At 31.6% G+C, this 21518-nt stretch overlaps 1 protein-coding gene across 1 annotated transcript in view; it reads right to left on the reverse strand.

Moving 5' to 3' along the window:
- Positions 1-19905: 19905 nt before the first annotated feature.
- The window catches only part of LOC106720310 (mucin-3A), a 31533-nt gene continuing 29920 nt past the window's right edge, over positions 19906-21518 (reverse strand). The window contains exon 7 of the mRNA XM_014514927.2: positions 19906-21422. Within this exon, the coding sequence (XP_014370413.2) occupies positions 21317-21422 (106 nt within the window). The 3' untranslated portion in view covers positions 19906-21316. The remainder of the gene's footprint in view (positions 21423-21518) is intronic.

A 21518-nucleotide genomic window follows, 5' to 3' on the forward strand; every position in this document is an offset into this window, starting at 1 on the left:
AACAAAAGGGTTACATTTTTTCTCGTAGATGGAATTTTAACAGCTAATCTTCAGGGTCGTTCCTTAGCCTTGTAGTTAAATTACATACAAATTACTGCAGAGGTTTCAAATTTATGAGCATTTTTCTAATAAAGCATTTATGTTTAAAATTTGATCTACCTTATTAATATTATAAATGCGAAAGTTTACATGTATGGGTGGATTGATGTTTCTTTTAAGGTATCTTCGGAACGGCTCAACGGATCTTGATGTATGGAAGAACATATAGGCAATTTATTAAGGTTTTTTTAATTCCGCGCAGACTTGATTTGCAAAACGATGAATTTGATTAATAAAGAATAATTAGGTAATACATTTTGTATGATGATCTTCATAGATCTTTGCCAGTAGTGTAGGTACAGAATATGATTGTAAGTCCTAGCGCAAAATGCCAGATGATAGCATATTATAACATTAGTTTGAGCGTAACTGATATCTGATTGATGATTTTACCCCTTTTAATCTTAATTACTTTTTTCAACTTGTTCCTTAATTCATGAAACCTTAACAATTTATTATAATAAAATAAATATCATAAATATGGTCCACAAATCTCAATAACTTTGCGAAATTCTAAAATTACATATTGTGTTTATTTCGATATCTTTATTACCTTTCACGGAGAAAAAATATTGTCGATAACAAGTTTTAAGCTAATTTAACATGAACTTGATAAAAGTCAATAATGAATGACAGATGGAATTTTTTTAGCCGCTTTGAATGTACCGTTATCTTCGTAACTTCGTATCTCCGCCTACTTTTAAAAATCCAAATATTCAAAGCATATTTTGATTTCATAAATTACTTTTATTTCAAATAGATAAAATTTTACGGTAATCTTGAACGAATATTTATTAGAATTATGGCCGGAATATGTACAGATAGAATTACATTATTTAGATCCGTAGAGTAAAGAAGGGTGCAACCCCAACCGACTCTCCCACATTCAATATATTTTAAGACATTGTCATTGTATAATTATTTTTCTTTAGTGATTTACTTTTTCTGTACATGTTGATTTTTAAAGCACTAGTAGTAGTAAGTAATTAAATATATTAAGATAATTAAAGATAAAAAAGATATAAAAAAAGCTTAAATTTTACACTGATAGTGATTTTAAAGGATAAAACGACAAAGTGGCTTGACTAATCCGCATATTGTGGAATTTTATGAGTAGCCCTTTTAAGGTTACTGCACTCAGAATGTTTAATGATAACTTAAGTGTAGATTTCTAAATTTAAGCTAAAAATGAATCGAGTAATAATAATTATACAGTTATAACGGAGAGTAACCGATTACAAGAAATTAATTAATTAATTAAATTAATTATTACAAATTGTTATAGTTTGTTATTAAAATACTTACAATCAAAATGTACCATTTTTTTATATATCTTTGGATATAGAAGTTGCGTGTTGATAATACACGGTTATTTTCGAAATAACTTGTATGTTTCCGTTAGACGAGCGGTAGTCGGACACTAGCTATTGCAGCTTCTAAAAGTGGTCGTTTTAAAATACATTAATTAATATCAATAAAAATTACAAATGGATTAATAAAGGAAAAAATGGCTAAAAAGTTTAGCATAGCTTTGAACTTATTACAAAAAACAGATTCATATCAGATCATATGTTCGTAATTTCAACATTATTCATTCTAAAAAATCATTTAGATGATATTATCGGATGGATTTTTACTTTTAATGTAAATAAATACTGTTTTATCTATAATAAACAAGGCGTTCTGATTTAAATCTAAAAGCAGAAATCATGAAAACGCTTTTTTTCGTTTGTATACTTTGACAAAAAAATCGTGCGTTTTATTTTACACTCCACATATTTGCAATTGACATTATTTTGTTATGTAATCCGATAACTTGTAGAAAGATACATAAGGATTCATTATAATTATAGATACATAATTAATTTTGGCTATAAAACAAATTTAATTAAATGAAGGAGAAGATAAGCAAGTTGGAAGGTTCTCGGTTAAACGTAGCGTACGAGAACTTCGTTTTATCAAAAGTCGTAATTACATTATGAAAGCGCCTTGACGCGAATCCTGGCTGAGTTTTAATGTCTGCATAAAAATGTAATTAAATGTTAAATTAAATACTTCTATGTGTATGTAAAATTGATAATTAACTAATTGGTTTACTGCGATATTTAGATAATTGTTTCAAACACAAGTGTGACGATACTACACTTTATGCCAAACATTCTAGCTTTCTACCTCATACTGTCTATGGTCGATATAGGTTATAACAGTTTTTAACTGCTGCTCTTTCCTGATTAAAAATAAAAGACAAATATGTGACATGTAACACAAATAACTTTAAACAATCTGCAGTACAATTGGAACAATTTTTGGAACGAAGTCCCTTATCGCGCGTTGTGAAAGGGGGCTAGACGGAAAAAATTCTTACGAAAAGTTGTCACGACACTTTTTGCTATAGTAAGTATGTTAACGACGAATGAGCGCTACTTCACCATGGCAACGACGTGACAATATATAACGAAAATTCATAGAAATAAAATGGACTTCTTGTGAAGACTTAAGTTTTTTATTCATAGAATAAACATTGGTTCCTTCACTAATTAATCGAAAGGAACTTCGTTTCATCCGGGTGTCCCTTGACACCTCTCAAGTTTTTTTTATTTTAAAGTATGATGGCAACAGATTTTATGATTTTTTATATATTCCGCCAAAACAGCAGACGATAAATCACCATATTGCCTTTAAGAGAACATCATGAAGTATTCAAAAATGAAAATACTTGACTCGAATACAAAATACAAATCGAATGCCACATCACTCGTTACAGCAGCGAAATTGCGCAATAAAATCAACAATTTGATATTATATTCCTTTCAAAGTTGTGAATATTTAACAAAATATTCGATTGTAATTTAATAGTTTCGATTATTGAAACGGCCTCGGTTGTAACCGGAAGAGATCGTTGTTCTAATAATACCGGTTGCGTGTAATTATCTCATTAGGTTCATTAACCTATAAATGCGTAGTAAAATTACAATCAACAGTATAAACCGAATACGCAAATTATCATAAAAATATATAACACTAGCTGTCGCATGTGACTCCGTCCGCGCGGAATTAAAAAAAACTTAATTAGTAGCCTGCGTGTTCTTCCAGACCATGTTCTACATCTGTGTCAAATTACATGAAGATCCGTTCAGACGTTCCGGAGATACCTTCAAACAAACTTCCATCCATCTAAACTTTCGCATTTATAATATTATTACTTTCGCATTTATAATATTAGTAAGGATAAAGATGTACATCATAAGATATATTTAAAAGGTAATTGTGTACTCTTAGCTGTATATCTACAGTGTATTTAAAAGTATACTTTATAAAGTACATAGTAATGGTACGAAATTTAAAGTACTTATGTAGATATATGGAGTTTTTTGTGCATTCAGTCGTAGTTGTTATCAAAAGTTTTAGTGATGAATTTTTTTGATTGTCTCAATGAACCAATTTTGTGTTAAGCCTAAATATATTGAACAAGACGGGATTGTTTTATTTTTAAAACAGGTATTTGATTTTTATCTTAGTAATCAGATTGCTCAAAACCACTTGAGTTTGTATTTACTGGATACTTTTACGATCTTGTGTTATAAACCGCCTATGAGAAAACTAACGGCTCTATTTTATGGGCCTTTTATATTGTCTTGGTTGTAGACATATTTGAAATAAAATTTATTTAAATTTACATGCACAACGCATCTCTCCTATTTCCTTCTAATGCATTGGAATTGATAATAATTACATATTGAGCCTTAAAAAATGTCCAGTCATTTGGTCTCTTTTATATTCCTAGAAAGGATTATATATCAAAACCGTACTAAATATTTCAAATATTGTAAAACAATAAATTTAAATTCCATTGAAATCAAATTTCAATTTATTACAATGCCTACGGGCACTATTTTAACAAGTCGTTTAATTTCAAGATAAAGTTATAGAAATACAAGGAATATATTATAACAAGCTTTATTTTCATTCATCATGAATCTCTGATGGGCCATCTAAAGAAAAGGTTTTAAATTGTTTCTTGATGTTAATAAATTTTAAACAGATAAACCTGTACATCTCGAGCTCGCGGCTTAAAAAAAAAAACAACTATCGTGTGTATAGAATCCAGACGAAAAAAGTAGTCGTACAACATTTCCCAAGGCGCAACGGCCCGCTCCTCTCGTATTGTGTGTCTTAACAATATCCACGGAACGCCGCAACGATAAATACAACGCGTCTTCAACGTCATCCCGACAAATCAAATGCTCCATGTCCCGTGTCCCATGCCCCATGGCCCTATGCAAACAAATGCTATCGACAAATGTAGCCAATTTAATTTTTTTTGTATTCCCCGAAGTTTGCGACGATTCACTTTCCTTCCAACCCTCGATATTTACAAGCAAACAAACCTTTTGTTACAGCCTAAATCAATCATACACTAAACAAATATTTTTTTCGTTATTTAAAAATCTGCCGTAATATTATTTGTATTAATCTATGTTGATATAAATCTGTTTTGTGTTATTTAAATGATAACAACATAAAAAGTAAGTAAATAACAGCAAATATCTAAAAATACTAATTATAACATAATTTATTTACAATATTTATGTATTTTTGCTACACGACAGAGATATATTCTTATCTCTAATTAAAATGATTAAAAAAACTTTCAGAATACTAATTGAAATACGTATATTATTAAAGAGATAACAATTTGTTTTTGTTTATTGAACAACAACCGGTCAAAGATTGGGTCGCGCGAGAGCTGGGCGAGCCGCGTCCCGCAGGGAGGGGTCGCAAACAGGTTATGACCCCGACAAGTGCCTTGCCCGAAGCATCGCGTCGACCACTCCTCTAGATCTCCGTAAGCTTTATAACAATCCCCATTCGGGAAGCTTTCGTGCTGCAGCCAGGCGGCAGGGAAGCTCTTGTTTACCTGGTTGCAATCGTTGACTCGGTCCTTTCTGTTTCAAATCAGGATGAGATTGAAAATTATATGTGACAATATATTGGACGATTTATAATTAGAACAAAGGAAAGTGCTATTTATATTTAAAATTAATACAATGAGTGAATGAAAATTATTATAATATATTTTAAAGATATGACATAAACTACGACGGTTTAAAATGTTGTGGGGATAATATAAATACTAGTTTAGAAAAACCCTAAGAATGAAGAAAAATATATATCATTTTATTTTATATTCAAACTCTTTTCTAATTTTCGATCATGATCTAAAACATTTATATCCAATCACTACAAAGTTTGTCCAAGTAATATTATTATTTTCACTTAAACCACATCATCGTAGGATGAGTCATCGAATCAAAAGCTTTTTCCTTAAGTATTGTGAAATAAGAGCTTTATTAGCTGTATGCATTGTAGATATAGTTCTTAAACACTAGAATGTGAAAAATGTATATGAACCTCGTATCTGATCATGATCTCTCTGTTTTTTTTCAAAGAAGATGACAGGGATGGCAATATTGTTGCTATACACAGACAGTGGAAACTTACCGATGATTGAACACATTTCATCTTATACTAAAGTTTAACAATTGAAATATAAACAAAACTATAAATGATAACCATTAGAATGTATTTATGCGTGACCATAAAGTTATTGTAAGTGTGCGGTTGTTTTAGTCCTTTAGGGGCTATAACAATACCGCGATTTGTTTAGATACTTTTTTTTCCAGCTATAAGCAAACGAATATATTTTCCATTATTACCACATAATACTCTATTGTTCTTCAGGCTGATATTTTCTCCATTTGCAGTGTGTGGACGCTGTTTAGTGATACATATAGCCGTCGGAGCGTGAATATACGTTCCGCTAACGAATTATACACTTTGTAATTAAATCTTTGACTCATAATCTCGTAAATTGTTTGTGAATACTTTTAAATTGCTTTTGTGCAAGCAATTGCCTTTATTGTAAAAATTAACTACATTTACTTGTTTCTATGTGTACTTAGATATTTACTTTAGCAAATATAATTTTACTGTATTAAAACTAAGTTTTTGATTTGTTATATTTTATTGTTAAACCTGTTTATATTAAAAAGTTGACATTTCTTTGAAATTGGAGGTTTGGAATTGATTGATATATTACTAAAATAGAAAGTAAAAATAAAAGTTTGGCAAGGATTTAATGTGAATGATTCAAAATTTCCATAGTGGGTTCTGGGTTGCCATGTTTACAGTACGATACCGCGTTAACATTATCTACGCCATCTGGTGGCCATCATCGTATTTAGAAAAAATAAACTTGTTGTAAAAACAAACAGTGCGTGTCAAAAATAGTTAGCTCTGTGTGTGATTTGAATAAGATTCCGTATGATACAATTTTTCTATTTTTCAATTATATTTTATTGTTTCAAAAGCTCTGCTCTGGGTTATGATTTTTGAGGCTAACAGATAAAATAAACAGACATGATATTTATCAACCGTTATATAAGTTAGCTTATTCTTCAAATAAATATATGTGAAAGGTCTGACTGTTTGTGGTTTCAGAAACCTAATTATAATTAAAATATATGTTCTTGATAAGTGAAAGAAGTAAAAATCTAAAACATTCAAAAATATTCGTCAAGACGATACAAACGAGCTCAAACTCGATGAGGTTCCAGGCCACCGATCTGATGATGGATCTGGACCTTCCAGATTCATTATCAGATCAGCACCATGGCATTTACAAATTAATGCAAAATTTTAGCTCAATCAGTAACCGGTAACCGGGAAATAGATCTAATTTAATTTGCAAGATTTGATGACATAAATCGGGACAGCTGAAACTAAATAAAAGGTTGTAATAAAACAAAATAAAATTTAAGTTTGATTATAGACTAAGCTAAATTATGACAGCTCAGCTAGCTACCCCGACTAGCGCCCTCCTGGTAATGCCGAAAAAGTGTCACAAAATCGTTTTTGTACTGTCTTTTAAATTCTACACAATTTTACAAAACTAACCGCGATAGCAACGCGTCTCTTACCGGGCTAGATAACGTTGTCGCCTATACCAATCTGTCACGTCGAGTCGGGGATTAGACAATTAGCCTGGTCAGTATATTGTGGTGAAGTGCCGTTTTGAGGGGTCAAAAAGGATTCATGTTGTAATTTTGTATTTATGACATAAAATAGCGGTTGCCTTTTTGCTGTTTTATTCAGTCTACTATGTTACTAAGATAACTTGTCTAAATATTAAGTAAATAATACTTGAAGACTTCGGAGTTTTCTCGTTAATATACGAAAGCTCGTCTGTAGTTTGTACAAATGTTAACTTAATATTTCGTATAAATATAAAGCCATATTTTCTCAACGATGTAAGTATCTACATGATAAATAATAATCTTTGTAAAAGTTTCCTTAAAACCAATCATTAAACATCCTTTTTGTTTCATAATACAAAATTTAATCTGACGGGAGGCCGGTATTATAAACATTGTTTAGTCTCGGCGTCGTCGTGTATACAAAAATGAAAATAAAAAGAGACTAAAAATTGTAGAACCGGTCCCGGGCATGAGGCATCGTGGCTCCGAGATCGTCGGTGCTCGGTGCTCGCTGTCGGTGGAGTGACCTCAGTTGGCCTTGACAGCTGCGCCCGCTCTCCGCTCGCTGCCCGCGGCCCGCCACGCCGCCAGCGCCACGCCGCGCACTCCTCGTACAAACTATCACACTAATAACTTCACTACAACATTATAATGTTCTCGATGCAACTATGCCTCAACATACCATTACATTAACACCAATAAGACGCACGCTCCACGCCGTAAGCTCTGTCGTCAAAACATGATTTGTTGTAAGACATTTGTACTCATGATTAGTCATCCTCTCACCTTTTTATTCTACCTTTGATGCTTTTATTTATTTCAATAGTAATTAGATAAAGTTATCTTAATTCAGATTTGATAGAAAAGTGCCAATTTAAAATTGTCTTCCTATATTTGATTAGAAATAGCTAGTTCAATTACTGTACACACAGCAATATGTATGATAATGAACGATAAATGTATCTATTGACATAAGTGGCTTGCCAACATGATGTCGGCGGGACAATGGGCATTCCAGCGCGGGCTGGGGGCGGACGAGGCTGGGGGTGGGGCGGGACGCGGGGGGACGGCTGGCAGATCGACATGTCTCGTCCTATTGTGAAAGAATAACACTATATCCGGACGTGCACGTATTAAAATTGAGTAATTTTTATAACTTTTAATAATGGTCGTTGTAAGAAAGTAGGGTATGTAACTGTACACATGCTCTGCCGACTCCGCGGACAAGAGCAATAACATCTATTAATCTTAGAAATTTTGTATGTGGTTTCATTTATGTGGAGTAACGGTTCTGAATGGCAAGACAAAAGCCCGAAGATTTAAAAATATCGATATATGAATAATGTCAAAAGTTTAAAAGCTTTTCTGAGCTTTTACAAATCTCGTCCTATAAGGATGAGATACGTGTTACGTTTATGTTAAAGCCATAAAGGTACTCTACATGGTAATTTACGTTACGAAACAAATAAAAAATCAAATTATTTTTTCAAAACTTCATACTTTTCATTTGGCCGATCACTGTTTTGTTTGAACATGCTTTTATATTTTTCACATCTTGCTCCATCAAATTGCATGTAATTTTTATTTAAATGACAACATTTAAAATACAATAATAATAAGTAAATTAAAAAACACCTGCGTTATAACTTTGCTATTATTCATCATGCAATTCATTATAATGCATTCGGCGTATTCGCTTCACCGCGAAGATGTTATTAACTGTCATACAGAATTTCATTATTATATTTAAATTGTAATTTGGTAACTTTGTCATGAAGTAGATGAACTGTTAAGGAATATTTAAACACGTATTTATTGTTATGTATGTCTATTACGTAAATAAGCGTTTAATCATTACTATTGAAGAGCGGGCATCGTTCTTCATTCTCATTTGTTAGTTAGATCGTTTATTTATAGAATAAAGTAATAGTTGCATTTAGTATTCGGATAATGATAACAGCGCCATCTAACAAATAAAGGAGACGTTTTTAATTTATCATTGATCTATCCTTGACAATAAGCAACATATCACTAGAATGTAAAAACTAAAACTTTTTTAATCTTTTGCGGCTTTCAGGTAGTGTACAAGACTCTTAAACTACACTTTTTGTTGATAATATTAAACCATTAATATAAGCAATATTAAGTTTAGTAAAATGAATATTTTATCTTTTTAAGGAAGATTATAACAATTTAAAAAATTTCCTATTCTATTATCAACCCTAATGTTTATTAGCTTATGAAATAACTAGTCTCGAGTCATAAAGCTTACATAGTTTGTTCAAACTGGAGAACCGGTTTAAGAGAAATTGTTAACAGTACTTAATGACTTCGTAACTACAACACAAATATTACAGAGTATAGTGTGCGCATGCCGATGTTATTATGTTTAAACTTAATAATAAATCTAAAAGCAAACCTCAAGGTTTATTGAATAATGTAAATGTTGATTTATTGTGATCGAACTTGTTTCATAACCACTGAAAATATTTAAATTATTTCCAAAGCTATTTGAAAATTAATTCACAAATGTCACGAATATCATGATCTTTTTTTGATAAAGGTATCTGATGAGTGAAGAATTATGTATTCCATCTCTTTGGCAGACAAGGAGTTTGCATTCTGCCAAAGGGGTGGCATACTGGCCATCAAGACCTTTGCCTTTTGTAACAGACAAAGAGGTAAAAAATAGTAGAAGAATAGCGCGCGGGAAGTTAACAACGTAATTATTAGAGTTTTATGGAATTTTAGTGTAAATAGGTATATGGTTTTGGCTGCCGTGCTGGTGTTTTTAATTTAAACAGTATCTTTAAAAGGTTCTCCGATTATGATGTAGATAGTAAAGTCTCTAACGTTCTCTTAACTTCGTAAGGTAAGTAAAATTGGATAATAAAATCACTATCCATACAAACTGTAATTTATTGACGATAACTTAGATTCCAACAATACAAGGTTTCCAACTTTGGAAGGACTAACTAGTTTTGGTTACAAATTAGGGCAAGATGCACGCTATTAAGTTTAGTTTTGCAGCGTTAGACGCAAGTAAATCTATGTCGACGATGGAACAACATAGATGAGTATACAGGGCTGTCGGTTGAACAATCTGCTTGCAGTAGAGCGCACTCCAAGCGTTGCAGACCATAGGACTCCGCAGACTTTTGACTCAAGCTACATCGTTACAAAAGATCTGTTAAGTACTAAGAGGCTAAATATTGAGTAACGTAGTATTAAAAATGAATGTTTTGCATAAAAGAAAACTAATAGGATTTCTCATGTAAGTAACTCTTTTAACAACATATGTATTATTTCGTAAAAAAATGTTCGGAATGTTTTCGAGAAATAATTTTGCAGAACAGAAAATTGGCTATCATTACATAATACATACAACTATATTAACCATTGAATTTCATTGAAGCTGTACTGGGTTATTATGTACCGGTTTGTGTTTATAACCAACGCCGTATAAAAGTCACGATAGTCAAGTAATTGGGTTTTCCTCCGTCTAATCTGGAGATCGCAGTTTAAATTTTAGCTTCTAATTTATTTATTTATTTATTTATTTAAGAAGAATCTAATAATGGCTTTCTTCATAGTAGTTTACTTAGCAAAAACTAATATCTATTTGGACGGTCTGCTAGTAGTTACACAATAATTTAAACTTTTATTTTTACCCCAGATTTAACTGCAGTCACACTTGTGTTACTTCATATTGCCATTCTTTTTGATAAAACAGAGACGGCAATATTTATTTATACAATTATCATTGAAGTCGAACTCCACAGTAAAACCTATTTGTAGTATTACCTGGGTTTGGCCTTTAAAAAACTAGATATATGTCAAACCTTTTTTCGCACGCTGATAACGCACATTACTAGAATTCATGATTTTTGAAATATGATTATGGCTACTGTTCACATATAAATAACAAAACAATTTTATATATACTAGACGTAATTTTGGCGATACATATCTAAGGGTAAAATATAGTCTTTTATACAAACGATGATATCCAAAACCATAATATCAATCACCGGCGGTCGTAGGGCAGAAATATATTTTAACTAAACAGTGTCCAACTGTATTTTTTGGAGTTATACAGTGAGTGTTTTGTTCCAATTAAACTCTTCGGTATTTACAAAAGGAAAACAATTTGTAAACGTTTTCTGCGCTCAGATGTTTACGTCCTGTAAGGATAGATTTATAACAGAGTTAAGAAAATGGAATAATCTTCCGTTGCCTCGACGAGATCGTTTTTTCGATCCCACTGTTACAAAACAGCGATACTGGTATTTATCTGCCCATGTCGTAGAATTATTATGAATGTAATAATACAGACTAGTGATTTAGTACAGGTTTTGCTCGCTACGATCTATATTTCTTAGTTCACATCGAGGGAAGACGTTATGACTAAAACTCGAATCTTTAGAATAGCACATTATAATTTTTTTATGGATATTTATAATGATCTTTCTATTGCAGTATCAAAAACATCTTCCACCACGAGGTTAGATCTTTACACTACAACAACTACTACTACTATTAAGGATGTAAGGATGTAAAATGGGTGTAAAAATGTCACACTTATTATGTACCAATTGAGTTATCACGTATAAATACAGTATGTGTGATAAAACTGCGATTAATATAGGATTTACTTTTGGATTAAGTAGTATATATAAGTCACATCTACCCAAGAGTTTTCCTTACTGTTGGCTACTTTTTCCTTATCCTAAGTTACTTAAAACTTTGAAAAGCTGACTTAAGTTGTTAAATGATATTCTTTTATTGTTGTTACAATTTTTCAAGACAAAAGATATTACGTCATTTAAGTCAAAAGTAGTTTGGTTCTAACAAAACATAAAATATATTTAGAGCAATTTTTCATTAATATTTCATGAATCTCCGAGGTTTTCCTGTTCCGTCGACAAAAGTAGGTTTACTCACACTAGAGAAAATCCAATTCGCTGTTTCGTGCATACGCCCGCACACATAGACGCGTGACTTGAGGGAAAAATAAAATTTCTCGCTAAGTTTATAATGGGAAAACTTTGAGAACCACTTAATTATGTTAATGTTTGAAACAAAATTTTAGAAGAGACGTTTAAACACGGCAATGGTTTGATTTAAGAAAAATAGCTGATTATATTTGAAATACATAGATACCTATGTATACCATATTTGATTAAGTATGTTTGGATTTATGGAATTAACTGATAAGTATAACTATAACCATTCCAAACAGTTTTTTCTAATTGTTTTATTTTAGATTAGCCGTCTATAACTATAAGCTAAAATCCAACTATATCCAAAAATTAATGATACTTTCTCTCTCTATTTTCTTAAAAGAACAGAAATTTGGTGCGTTTGGTAAGATTGGTGACGACATTCTGTAGAGAACTAAACCACCCACAATCATATCGTGAAGTCTTATTAAATGAAAACAAATTATTATAATTACTACAAAACGACATTATAATTATTTCTTACGATGTAATTTTGTCCGTACATTGGTAAAGTCGCAATACAATAACGAGTGCTCCGTCCTTTTGTCGCCACTTTTTGAGTTTAATTGCATTCTCCTGTAGCTTCTGGGAATTAATATCTTGAACTAATCAAAGTTTCGGTCGGTATCTCTGACGCTTCTTACGTATGTATAATTAAAGCTCTCATCATAATATTAAAACTTCACTGAAATATATATTATTTTATTCACAATCCATAATTTTTTTTAGTATTTTGTAATAAAAAATATAACACGTATTTTTAATCTAACTATTATTATAATGCGAATGTTTTGATCGATGGATGGAGGTTTATTTGATGGTATCTTTGGAACGACTTAACGGATTTTGATGATATTTGGCACAGATGTAGAACATAGTCTGGAAGAACACATACATAGTACTTAATATGTTTTTGTTTAATTCCGCGTGGTCAGAGTGGCGGGTGACGCCTATTTATTTATATTTTTGTAGTATATGATTGTAGCAAAAGACTTTATCATTATAAAATTTAATTATGCTTTGGTTAATTATATTTGTATTTACTAACCTCGTTGTAAACTTACAGTGTATATGAAAGTATAATGTAATCTATAACCAGTATTGATCATTACAATTGCAAAATAATGTTAGAGCAATAAAAATCTACCGCAGACATATTTAATGTCGGTATTTATAGCCCGAGTGAGTTCCATGTCAGCGTCACGAATGTCTGTCTGTTTGCTTTCTTATGTAAAAGGTAAAAGTACTACTAGTATTACTTCCTTAAGAATTTAGATAATTAAAAATTTAGGTAATGTGTATTATTATTTTGATGGGTTTCAGTAGATTTCAATTAATTAAAGCGGACAAGGACAAGACTCATAGATTAATGTTCCAAATTAATATACGGAAACAAAATTTTAATTGAACAATCTATTGGAATGCAAAAGTATACAATATTGAAATTTAAATTCATTAAGAACAACCTGAAAGCTACAAGTAACGCGAAACGAATACGTTGCGAGAATGAAATAAATCATAAAACATTACCTCATTTTCATTTTAATGAAAATATCATTTCCTTCCAAGGAGGTATATCCAAACTTTACATCCGTCATTTTGCATGGGCCAACGGTCGAGTGGCGCGGGGCTATGAGGTGGCGGGGAGGCGGGGCAGGGACGCGAGGGTGGCGCGGCGGGTGGAGCGGCGCCACCCCGCGCCCCCACAAGCGCACCCCGCGCCCCCCCGCGGGATCGATACGTCATTTGAGCTGGTCGCCATGGAGACCGCGAACGGAGCGGGGCGGCGCCGCGGCTGGCGGGCGCGCGGCCCGCCGCGGAACCCGCGGGCCCGAACACTCAAAAAATACAGATAGCCTGGTGCGAGGCTATTTCCCCGTATGAGCTGACAGATGTCCTGTCGAGGAATTTACACCATTTTTGACATACTGACTTTAAAAGACTTATTACAAATAAATACGTACTTCTGGGCGTATTTCATGTGTGCGTTTATTTCGTTGTCATTTATGAACTTCAATAGGATGAATTTGATCTTACAATTTATATATGTAATTTAAGAGTTTTGAAATAGAGCTTAGTACCATTTTTATAAAACGTTGCTGTTTCGCCCCACTCGTTAAGTAGGCTTTAAATCTCTGCTATTGTATTTAAATTAGCTATTATCTAAAATTTTATAGCACTGTATTATTTGATGGTAAATAAATCTTTTTAAAATTAGTTATTGGCTTATAATTTATGTCAAAAAATGTTTTGATGATTAAAATGAATTTTCACTATGTTCACTGTGGTTTAAAACAGGGAATTTCTTTTTATGCATTTAATATTCATAGCGCGTCGGCAATTGTAATACATACTTGTTATTTTTAACTGTAACAAGGAAAATTCAAATAAGAAAATCGTGTGAAAATTTTAAAGAAACGTTATCTCTGAATTCACACAATTCTCAGCTGCTCGCGGCTCGGGGACCACAGCTCGCGGGCGTCGCGTCGCATGGTAAAAGAAAATTTAAGGTGAAAATTGTTGCTCTTTGGTGTAAGATTTGTTTTTTATTATGTTTTTTATTTACCACTTAACGTTCCAGATATCCCAAGTTATGTAAACCGTTAATTAAGAAATGCTTATAGTGCATCTGTTTTATAATAAAGTCACTTTTTCTATAGAATGAAAAAATCAAATACTATATTTATCGTGGTTTGTACATTATTTTAAAAATAATATTTATAACATAGATAATTGAAAAAAGTTTTCTATGTAAATTGTATATGTCATCAACAACAGAAATTTGTTGTATATGCAAAAGATCCATAAGAAAACATGTAATGGTTTCCACGCTCCGCTGGCAATGCATATTAAATGTATTGGCGATAAAACGCGAACTCAATTGAACCTTTATGCTCAAGGCTCCACAAATAAGAATGCTTGCTGGAATTATAATTCAGTCACGACCCAACACGATGATAGTTTACTATTATATTACTCTTGTTTTAAACTTATACAAAAGTTAATTGACTTTTTCTTAATAATAAGTAAGAACTATAAGTTTGTTAGTCATTTGGTAGAAATAAATTACGTTTGTATTGCAATGTAAAGTTTTCTTGATAAACAATAATAAATAATCAACTATTTGCCTTACTAATAAAAAATGTGTTTAAAGTGACAGAGATTAAATTAAATTATTTATACATATGAATAAAATTGAAGAGTCTTTATGTAATATTGAAAAATGACATATCTCCTACACATAATGTATTTGCGTTGCTGATAATAACAATCAATCTTTTAAATTCTTGTCTGTCTGTTTGTATGTCTTTCCGCAAGGCTGCGTTTGTTCCCGGTAATATCCGGAATGGTTGGACTAATTTTGACGGGACTTAGGTAGTTGATACACACTTTAAACTTTATTCTCTTCTGCGCTGATGAAGTCAGGGCCGACAGGTATAACTTAATACCAATTTTTATATGTAAAACGTTTTATATGTATAACTAATTATGTGAAATAAAAAAAATATCAACAATTATTTGTCAAGCTTTTATTTCCAGATGTAAGCTGCGATGTTTTTTTTAATGTATTGTTTATACTCAACCCAATACATCAAAGGTACACCCACGTCCAGAGTGCATTGACCTCTTATGAAGTTTCCCAGACGGCCGATATTTAAACATCGTCGAAATAGTTTGTAGTTGCTATTAGTTTACGATTGTGCCTGCGTTATTTAATGTATTTTTCCTATTCATGTAACGCTATCAAATCGTAATTGAATAACTATGAGTAAATCGTTGTTTTTTAAAACAAAAATTTTCAATTAGGAATAATTATTTCATAATTCTACAAGAGTATAAATGATAATTAAAATTAATTTCTAATGTACTTGGCAAACAGAAAAAAATTCCACTGTTTGCTAATTGTCATCGTTTTGACCAAGAATTTTGTTTAGTCCATATTTTAAACGTACCTAAGTATAATTCATACAACAGTAGTATTTATCACTATTTAACAATGCCTTAACGTCTATGTTACGTCGTTTTGTAAACACTTATTAAAAATAACGACGCATTGCGAATAACAAATGTTTACTAATAAACAAATTATTGTGAAAAGTTAAATAGTTAAATAAAGTCAATTATTATAATATTATGTAATACATATATTATGTAATTTCATAAAGGATATTCGTATACCATTGCTCTTGTTTACAAAATAGTTCTACATAAAACGAAACGACGTATTGAGCCGGAAAATGGCCAAAGATTTATCAGTTCTGTAGCCTCACTTATATATTAAAGTGTGCTATTCTTTGATACATTGTTAGCGAAATATATTCTTTTCATAAGTAAATAAATTAAAAAATACAGCTATTAACTTAAATATACTTATTGATTTTATCAGTAACATTTTATCGTGCATTTTTGTCCTTTTGATTTTAATAAACGATAGTAGACTAACTTCAGTTAAAGGGTGATAAAGTATCTGCATTATTTTACATATGAATGGAAATTTATAATTTTATATGTGTGTCATGGGAACAAAAGTCCTAACCAGTCGCTTGCTAGATACATTGAAATTATTTGATATTACTTGAGCACGGAACGTTCAAGTGTTTGTTCGTTTTATTGTTCTTTGATTAATTATAAGAACTATTGAAGACTCTAATAAATTACTAATCATGTTTATTTCATAGATTATTTTGCTGTCCATGATGACAAAAATAGTGCAAGATATGTCAATGTAGGTACATACTATGTCTCTGAAATTTGGCACATATGTAGAACATAGTCTGGAAGTAATTCCGCGCGGACGAAGTCGCGGGCGACAGCTAACATTTAAAAAAATATCATACAGATGATACAAAATTGAATTTATCAGAGCTGAATGATGGATGATGATGGATACAGAGAGAAAGAGAAAGTGAGAGGGAAAGAGAGATGTGTAACACATTTTGACACATCTGGATATTGAACCCTCGATCTCTGTCTATGACTGAATTGACTCAGAACGTACAAGGTCAAAACTATCAGTCGTTTAAAATATTGTAATAAGTGTAAGAACAAAATATAACTAAACATATTATAAAACTCAAAATAACAATCAGTTTAAAATACTAAATATAAAAATGTACCTATTATAATATCTACAATAGAACTTACAAATATACAAACTTTCAAATACGTGTATTTGCTTATACAAACAAGAAAGTTAGCGAACAATATAAAAGTAATGGGATAGAATGAAATGGTTGCGTTTACTACGTGTTAGCGAGAAAGAGACAGAGTTATTCAAATTGAGGGTACATATTTCTACATAGGTAACAAATAGCTCGTTGAGATAATATGGATATTCCAATATGAATGTTCTATATTTAAATTAATAATTATCAAATAAGTTTCAAGTGAAGACACAAGGATTTTGGTAATTAAAATTGTTGGTGTAATTAAACGTTTAAATTTGTAAGGTATTTCTGTAACTTTAAGATTAAAAAATATATGACGTAACAATCGTAGTACCTATCGCGGCATTGATGTGTTTAGTGACCAATAATTATACAAAATGTAATTTTTGTTTGTGTACATTCTATTTCTGTAGTATTATTAGTTGAGGTGACTAAAATTTTTAATGTATTTAGTAAACATTGTAGAATGATATTAATTTTAGATTAGACCGGAACACAAATTATGGTATTTCCATGTTATGATTATTAAACAAAAAGTAGAAAAGTCGAAGAGAGTTGCAGGAGCAACTTCAAGAACAGGTATTTACACTGTTTGAATATGTAGGTTGTACAGGTAGTTTAAGATGATTTTCTGTTAATTTTGTTGATATTATTTAAAGAAGAGTTGCTACGCAATGATTGCTTGGTTTTTACAAGTCTCGTTCTTGGTTTGTTTTTATACTTAACAAGTTTATAAATATAAAAGTAAAATCTGGGGTATTTAAACCGATTATTTCTAGATTTCAAATGATTTTATTGCTTATTTAAATTTAAACTTATGTTAAATAGGTTTTATCACTTAATATGTAAAAATTTAAATGTTAAATAAACTTGACACGTTAATTAAGTAAAAAGACATCAACGCTAAACGTATTAAATTTCATAAGTTTATTTTTATTTATTGGTTGATTTGTTTAATAAAAAATTAAAATGTACCATAACACGCCACCTAACGTATCCCACTCGTAACACCGTGAAAACACAATTTGTTTAAAGTTATGGCATGACACGAAGTTCTTAATAGTTTCTAAAAGCTCCGTATGATGGCGCTACGTGTGTCAAGTTTTAGTCTTCGCTCGTGTTTTTTTTTTCGTGTTTCAATAAAGTAGGAAGTAATCTTTTATTTTGTTGGGAAACACATTTCAAAGGTTTTCTTAATTGTTGCCTCTAGTAAATTTGTAAAAATCATACTTCTAACTATCTTACTTCTTACTAATATTATAAATGCGAATGTTTAGATGGATGGATGTTTGTTTGAAGGTATAGCTGGAACGGCTGAACAGATCTTGATGAAATTTGGTATAGATGTAGAACACACTCTGGAAGATCACTTAGGCTACTTATTAAGTTATTTTTTTTAATTCCTCGCGGACGGTGTCGCGGGTGACAGCTAATACTTAAATAATTTAAAAATAATTCATCTATCTAGCTGGGCAGGCGAGTCTCCGATAAATTAGGATTTAAATAAATGGTCAGTCAAGCATGAACAATAGATGGCGCTAATGAGATAAGCGCAAGAGTATAATAATAGTACATTTACAATAACGTAATATATAAAAAAAGATAATTATTTAAGTATTACATACATATGTTTATTGTAATAACTGGCCACCGAAAACAACTTCACCTAATCAAGTAAAAAAAGAAAATAAAAAATGAACAACGACAGATTAAGGCGCGAAAAAGAGAGCAAGATGTGATACGAACGAGCTAACAACGAAATTGATTGTGCTGTTTTTATTTATTATAAATAATTTATTACCAACGCAATAATGAAGATTATCAAAACGACGGTACCAATTCACGTCTTGCATCGAATTTCTTAATACAATTCAAGAAAACTTATAAAAAGTTAGTTAAATATATTGATCATTTATTCCATGATTATCAAATCTCAATCATAACACTGCTTTTTCGCTACTTCTCTTCCAGAAACAAATTTACATCGGCAGGGAACCGTCACTATGGTACTTCAGCCGTTACTGCATCAAATCTTCCAAAATGGGTAAGTAATTCCTTGTCTAGACGCTTGTTCGTGGCTACTGGTGTTTCTTATAACGAGGTTTAAAATTCAAATATTTGACACCAGCTAATAGAAATATGACTTTATTTGTATGTATTAGAAGTACTAGATGCCGTTGTTCTTATAAATAAATATGAAATGAACTGAATGTATTTCGTATATCACGTTCGGGTCATGACCCTCAGGAATGAGAAATACGTACTCAGTGATAGAGAGTATTTCTTAACGATGACTTTTCTATTTGTAGCAAGAGTCATAATAGAAGTAAAACATTAATTACTTTATATAGACCTCTCTCAATATGAAAAAAATATATATACGGTGCTCCTTAAGCCCTAGGCAGTTAGAATAGGAAAATACTGTAGGTTTCAATTGTCGAAACACATGCACCAGAAACATTTAGTAATCCTTCTCACCCTCTTAAAAATACGGAGATAAGACTTTTTTTTACTGGCATTTAATGGGTTATATTACATTTTTACCCCATATTTTATGTGACATAAGTATATTTATGAAATAAAAAGAGTACATTGTGTTGTAAGGATTTTATTTAAATTTACTTTCGTAGTTGTACAAATTGCTAGACCTTAGCTACGCGTGTCCGGTGCAGCGGATGTGTCCGGTGCAACCGATGCGATGCATACAAGAGACGACAAAATAATAAAATAAGAATTAGGTAAATGTTGAACTCTATACACTGCGGTCAACTTTTCTGAATAGTAGAAATCATTACCAGTATTAAAGTACCAATAATAATTAACGCTATTGTTATAAATTTAAATAAATAAGACAAAATATAACTACAACCTGCGTACACAGAAAGAGATCGGTACGAATTAATGTAACCGCTTTCTTACATCTACTATTATAACGATCACAACAGCCTGCGACTTCCGTACCCATCTCGATCTGTTTGGATTTTATATTTTATAAAATCTACCAGCACTTTATTATCAAAAGTTATAAAATATACTACAATTTACTTTTTTTTTATCGTTTAGACGTGTATTTTTTTACAAAACGATTAAAAATGATGGCCACTTTTACTAAATGAGTGCTAGTACAATTTTTACGCTCCAACGAGTTACAGGAAACAAGACAAAAAATGTGTCGCTTTCTGTAAAACGCGAAGTAGGAAAAGCACCGGCCAAGGCGGCCAGGGGCGCGCGTCGACTGGCACTTTTCTGGATATATTAGAGGGCCTCCGTTTTATTTCTAAATTAAAATAGTCACTGGTCTCAAAACATGGCTTAAGTACTATACACCTAAAATATATAAATTATTACAAATTAAGTAAGGCATTTACAATATCAAGGATTCTTATAAAACTTTGCATTTACACGATACTAGACCTCTTGCAGTAGTAACATCGTGCCGACACAAAGAATTGACTAAACTTATTTGGGTAAAACAATTTAAGTTTGTAAATGGTCAAGATTTCGGCGATCTGCAGTGACCGATACAGTTTGATATTCCTTTTAGATACCTATTGCTACAACAGCATCGTATTAATCTATCGGTCACTATATTTACTTGTATTAATGTTAAATTCATTAAATTTAGAATATATTTATCATAAAGGTGTTTACAATCTAGCACTACCGTTTGGCACTGACTTTCTCAATAGTCTCAACTAATTATAACGATTGTTTTGTTAATCAGAAAAATGTAAAATAAGTGGTAAGAATTACCAAAATATTTTAATGAATAGTAATCACAGTCACGGTTGATTCGTATTTCATCGATATCGAGTCGATCGTGCCACGCTTTATGAAAAGTAAATTAAATAATAATAATTAAATCAATTACTACATATGACACGAAATCTTAATCTACTCCGTCGCGAAATTTGAGCATTATTCTTGTGCATAGGAGAATAGACGTAAATGATCACATAGGCTGTTGAGCCGGTGATGTGACGATCATTAAGGAGGGGGCTGGGGCATTTCATCTCCGGCGTTTGGCCGACACGGCTGCCGCGATCATCTGCCGCAGCATCGGCTCCGGGGTGCATGCCTTCGGATCGCATTTCATCTGGCCGTCTCCGCCGCATCTGTAAAGTTTCATGGATTTTTTAGTTTTCAAAACTTAACAATGTATTGTCTTCTAGGTAATATTAAGATAAAAAATGCAACTGCGTCTATTTAAT

This window comes from Papilio machaon, chromosome 4 (assembly GCF_912999745.1).
Source record: "Papilio machaon chromosome 4, ilPapMach1.1, whole genome shotgun sequence".
Lineage (NCBI taxonomy): Eukaryota > Metazoa > Arthropoda > Insecta > Lepidoptera > Papilionidae > Papilio > Papilio machaon.